Source organism: Bombina bombina, chromosome 12 (assembly GCF_027579735.1).
Source record: "Bombina bombina isolate aBomBom1 chromosome 12, aBomBom1.pri, whole genome shotgun sequence".
In the NCBI taxonomy this organism is placed as follows: domain Eukaryota; kingdom Metazoa; phylum Chordata; class Amphibia; order Anura; family Bombinatoridae; genus Bombina; species Bombina bombina.
Window position 1 is genome coordinate 141,552,004 of NC_069510.1, and position 6,000 is coordinate 141,558,003.

At 36.6% G+C, this 6,000-nt stretch overlaps 1 protein-coding gene across 1 annotated transcript in view; it reads right to left on the reverse strand.

The window, feature by feature from the left end:
* PAPPA (pappalysin 1) overlaps positions 1-6,000 on the reverse strand; it is a 1,503,354-nt gene that overhangs the window by 275,187 nt on the left and 1,222,167 nt on the right. The window contains exons 16-18 of the mRNA XM_053695762.1: positions 1,233-1,416; positions 687-897; positions 417-588 (exon numbers count right to left, since the gene is read on the reverse strand). Coding sequence (XP_053551737.1) covers positions 417-588; positions 687-897; positions 1,233-1,416 — 567 coding nt within the window. The remainder of the gene's footprint in view (positions 1-416; positions 589-686; positions 898-1,232; positions 1,417-6,000) is intronic.

A 6,000-nucleotide genomic window follows, 5' to 3' on the forward strand; every position in this document is an offset into this window, starting at 1 on the left:
TGTGCAACCATCAATTACCAACTCCTGAGCCTATCTAGGTATGATTATCAAGGGATACAAAGAAAATTAAGTCAGATAGATAATAGAAGTAAATTGGAAAGTTGTTTTTTTATTGCATACTTTATCTATATCACATTGTTATTTTTCTGACCCTTTTTTTCTATTTTCACTATCTTTTGTGAAGACTGAAAATAAGTAATCATCAGGAAGTCTGCTTTTTGCTTATTTCCTTCTACCACTCTCCTGTCAACTGTTTGGAGTGTTAATATTCCTTTGAGTATAGTAGTGTAACTCTCACCACCTTATGAAATAAATATTGAATGTCAATATCTCAATAATATGCTTGGTATATTTTATATTAATGTGTATTTGTCATAAAGTGTGCTCATCCATGGTACTGCCTCTCTGTGACTCACCGATTGGTTTTTGTGGTCTTCACAAGTGATTTTACATTCGCTGTTAAATTGGAAACCATTAGTGCACTCATAGATTCCATGAAACTTAGGATGAGGTGGCTCACACATGATTGGAACACATGATGTATGATGCCAGATGCCATCTTCAGTGCATTGTGTTTTAAAAGACTTTCTGCCCGGAAAAAAAACACAAAACAAAAACACAGGGCCGTGTAAGATATGAGTGTGAAACCAGACAAAGCACACACGATAAATGTGAGAGCAACTTACTTTCTTGTCTTTCTGGAGGTGTCAGGAACATGGTAACCAAGCTTGCATTTGTACCTGCAGAAAGAGCCCACCTTATGACCATCCCCACGACAGCGAATAGTTTGCAGTATGGCATTGGGAAATGGAGGCGGTGCCAAACACCTAAGTTCACAGACAGATTCAGGAAAAGACCAAAGTCCATCCTCTAAGCAACTTAGTACGTTATTTGTACCTAAAAAAAACACAACAGAAAGTCACAAACTCTCAAACAGAAGTATTTTTTTGTTTGTCTGTTTGTTTAACAGGAAGATCAGCCAACATCTTATTGATTATTTTACAACTGTGATAATTACAGGTTTTAAATTATTTCCATTAATGCTGTTTTCTAGAGTCAAGAGGATAGACAGGGACTCTCATAATCAGTTAAATGTAAGTACTAGCAAATGTTATATAATTGTACTTGTTGAATTTTCTGCAATATCTACCTTACAAGGTTTTACAAATAACTCAACTGTAAGAATCACTGTTATAATAGCATAGCGGTGAGAGGAGTAAATTAAACTCTACCTCTAAGCTGTGTTGGTGGTCGACACTGAAAGGAACATTGTTTCCCATAAGTAGTTCCATGGGGACAGCTGTAAGTTGTTGGGTAAATATGATATAGATCAGGATAGCCACAGTCCACAGGTATACAGGTTAAGTGTTTACTCCACTTTCCATCACTGCATGTAATGACAGCTCGGGATCCAAACTAAAAAGAAAAAAAGAAGTTCATTTCAATATATCACTTGAAGCTGGATTTCTATACTAATGGATAATACATTCACATTACTGGCCCACTGGGAAAATATAGAGACTCACATAAGCCAGTAGTCTTAAACAGCCCTTGCCCCTCCCACCTCCCCCATTAAGCTTATTCATCATAGCCAAGGTTTATTGGGTGAAGCATAAAATAGCTGGAAGAAATGGGAAAATTATAATACAGACAGTCACATAGGACAGTAATCATGAACACCATGCGTTGCTTTTAGCCAAATCCTGTTTGTATTAAACAGACATTAAACACTAAGGGCTAGATTACAATTGGAGCACTAATTTACCGCACACCCACAAATAGGTAAATTTGTATTTATTTTTTTTTTGGGGGGGGGGGGCGCACAGTAATTAATCAGCCATTACAAGTGGCTGGTTATTACTACTGCGAGCTCACGGTAGCAATTAGCGCTAATAGAGTTAACCAGAACTATTGCAAATTTTATAAAAATGCCCCTTTAATAAAGTGTAGTGTATTTTATTAAAAAAAATCAAATTGTACCATTTTTATTTTTTAATAAAATAACTGTACTAGGCAGTATTATGGGTGTGAAGTCGGTGGGAGTGCGGTGTTGGAAAAAAAAGGCACTGAAAAGTGCCTTTACATTGCAGTCTACGTGAACTGTGTGTTCCCAAAAAATATATATGCATCTAACTATATACATATATGTACCATAAAGTGTGACCGCACCACCCTTTCTAGTTAGTGTGCTCAGGCACGGGATAAAGTCCGGTCAAAGACTGAATAATAATACAAAATTTCAAAAATCCCAGCCACTGAGTCTTAGAGTCAAAAAGTTTTATTCTTCAACAAAAGATATGATCAAAATTGATCTTTCACAAAAAGCAATCATGAGTATCAAGGAAACATCAGGTGTAAGTTCACTCAAATCCACACATACCCCATCCACCAAACACATTCGTATCTAACCCTCAGCAAAATAAAGAAAAACATCAAAGCAAAAACAATCATCAGAAAAATAAATGCAATGTCACTCCCAGGGCGTCCCCAGAGAGTGAATATTACGACACCACCCACTCAGGACCTCAAAGGATCAAGAACCATTGCGAGTGTCCACTCAATCTTCAACTCTGTAGTATTATATTAACCAAGAGTGTCTCGTATTAATTGTGGCAACTCCCAAAACAAGAATGTCTCATTCGTTATAAAGCCTCCAGCTGTAACAATATGTATCTGTTTGAAACCATCAGCAATTTGTCTACTTGCCACTGTATAAAGGTGGTCACAGGAGACATGATATATTATGGTATTTGTAATCCATCATAGTGAATGCTGGTAACGGCTATAGTGACAAATCTTGTAATTGTTGAAATCTTTTGGTTCAGATGTCCCTTTAACCTGACGTGCTACTGGCCATACATTATGTTGCGGGGAGCTGTGAACGTACTAACGGCCCAAACACACACCCTTTTCACACTTCACTCACGGTATTGTGCACTGTCCCTTTATAGCAGAGAATATATCACACTCCACATTTTCCTTTTCACCAAAACTGCGAGTATCTCATACCCTCGTGGCAGTTCGTGACCATTAATGTGTTGTGAATGTGTTGTAAACAAAGTAAATGCTTGAACAGTGGTGTTACCTCCTTCAGCGTATATGTGCATATGTCGATAGTGCCGTGAGACTCTCTGTCTTCAGTGTGGTTTCTATGGGCCCCCCCGTATGGGTATCTAGTCTCACCTCACAATTTCTGTGGCTTAGATAGCACGATATCCAGGTAGCTGTGGTGGCGTCTCCTCGTTCCGACGCGCGTTTCGGGACTCCGCCCCTTTCTCAAGGAATTTACAGGTAATGGGGTGGAGGTGTGACTTAAATAGAATCAATAGTAATCTCATTGGCTACTCGCATACACACCCCCACTCTAACGTCACATTCTACACTCGTGTTTGTGAAAGCATTGCTGAGATAGAAAACGAATGAATCTAAGACTCACGAATAGCTGGTGATCGCTGCCGAGCAGGTACTAAATAGGCTCCACATAACTCCCCAGTGAGAATATGTCAATATATGACACCTTCGAGATCCAACCGCTGTACTTTCTCTGTTCAGGGAATTATAAATGTATATATATAGGCATCCGCGGCAAATTTCAATTATAGCTCTGTATCTGCCATCAATCAACGTACCTTAAACGAAACATTCCCTCTCATCAATATTCCGCGCACAGCGTGTTTAATCAGTGTAAGTTAATATTTCATATTGAGTGTAATCTGTTCAATACCGGGGGTCCCGCTACGGGATATCCTATTTGTGTAAAAAATTAGGGAGACTATATGCAGTCGATTAAGGCAACGCATGTCTCAAAGGCCCTCTTTCTGACCCTATTCTATGCTGATTCTCACAAATATGATATTTCTAACAAATGAATCATATAAAAGAAACTACTAGAGTTAGTGTATATCCGGACCATGTACATTATTGCATCTCTCTGTCCAAAGAATCAATTAATCGGCTCAGACAAAGCACATCCCAAGGGTCTCAAAGGACCCTCTCCTACCCTATTCTATGTTGTTTCTCGCAGTTCTAATTTCTATAACAAATGAGTCCTACAGAAGGAACTGCCCTTATGTCATCGATTCTGCTTCAACGTATTTATAGGATAGATGGTTAATTCTATCCAAAGGAAACTAGATCCCATACATCCTACGTAGATATCGCAGGACTACCGTTATTGGATCTAAGTGTCCACAAGTTATAATTTGTTTGAACCTTTATCATGGCTCTATACCATGTGTATTGTTGGATTTTCATGTCCAAAGCATCACAATTCTTCATACCCTTTCCTACCTCTCTTCAGTTTTTCATCTTTTAGAGAGGACATATTCAGAGAAGGAAATTCGCCAATTAAGAACTATTGAAAAGCTCAGATAAAATTTCCCCAAGAAATGTCTCTATTAAGACCTCTAGGGACCATGGTATCCAATTTTTTAATCCATAATGCCTCCTTGCGGAATAGTATTTTCTGTCTGTCACCTCCCCTCCGTAAGGGGGAGACCCCATCAATCACTTGAAACCTTAATTGGCTCTTGTTGTGTGCCAATCGGGTGAAATGATGGGCCACAGGTGCATCCTCGTCATCCTTGCCTATGGCTGCTTTATGCTGGCGTATCCTATCACGGACAGTCTGTGTGGTCTCTCCTACATATGCTAGGCCACATGGGCACTTAATAACATATATAACATATTTAGAATTGCAGGAGAACCTGCCATTGATCGGAATCCTTTTACCTGATAAGGGGTGGGTAATATGATCCCCTTGTAACATAGAATGGCAGAGGGCACAGTTCATGCAAGACAAGGAGCCTTTCTTATTAATTGTAGTTGGTTTTCTCATGGAACCCCAATCAGCCCGTATTAATTCATCTTTCAGGTTTTTATTTCTCCGAAAAGAGAATAGTGGAGTCTCTTTAAAGATCTTGCCCACCTGTGTATCCTCCCTTAACAGGTGCCAATGTTGTAAGATTATCCTTTTGAAGACCTTGCTATGTGAACCAAAATGACTCACAAAGGGCACTGAAAATTTTTTAACTTCACGAGTAGTCTTACTCAATAAACTAGCCCTGTCAATGTTCAGTACTTTATTCATGTTATCTTCCAGAATATACACTGGATATCCTATGTCTAAAAATTTTTTTTTTTTTTAGACATTTCATCCAGTCTCTGTAGGCAAATTCCTGGATCATCCACAATCCTTTTAGTCCGCAGTAATTGGCCTAATGGGAGGTTCTTAATCAGAGAAGGGGGATGGAAACTTTCATACCGTAAGGTATTATTCCGATCCGTTTCTTTAGAGAATAAATCACTTCTGAGTTTCTGATCTGTGATCGATATCATGGTGTCTAAAAAGCTCACTTTGGAGTGTATATACATATATATTTATGTGTTACTATGTGTATATACATATATATTTATGTGTTAATATGTGTATATACATATATATTTATGTGTTACTATGTGTATATACATATATATTTATGTGTTATTATGTGTATATACATATATATTTATGTGTTACTATGTGTATATACATATATATTTATGTGCTATTATGTGTATATACATATATATTTATGTGTTAGTATGTGTATATACATATATATTTATGCGTTATTATGTGTATATACATATATATTTATGTGTTATTATGTGTATATACATATATATTTATGTGTTACTATGTGTATATACATATATATTTATGTGTTACTATGTGTATATACATATATATTTATGTGTTAGTATGTGTATATACATATATATTTATGTGTTACTATGTGTATATACATATATATTTATGTGTTACTATGTGTATATACATATATATTTATGTGTTAGTATGTGTATATACATATATATTTATGTTTTAGTATGTGTATATACATATATATTTATGTGTTAATATGTGTATATGCATATATATTTATGTGTTACTATGTGTATATACATATATATTTATGTGTTACTATGTGTATATACATATATATTTATGTGTTACTA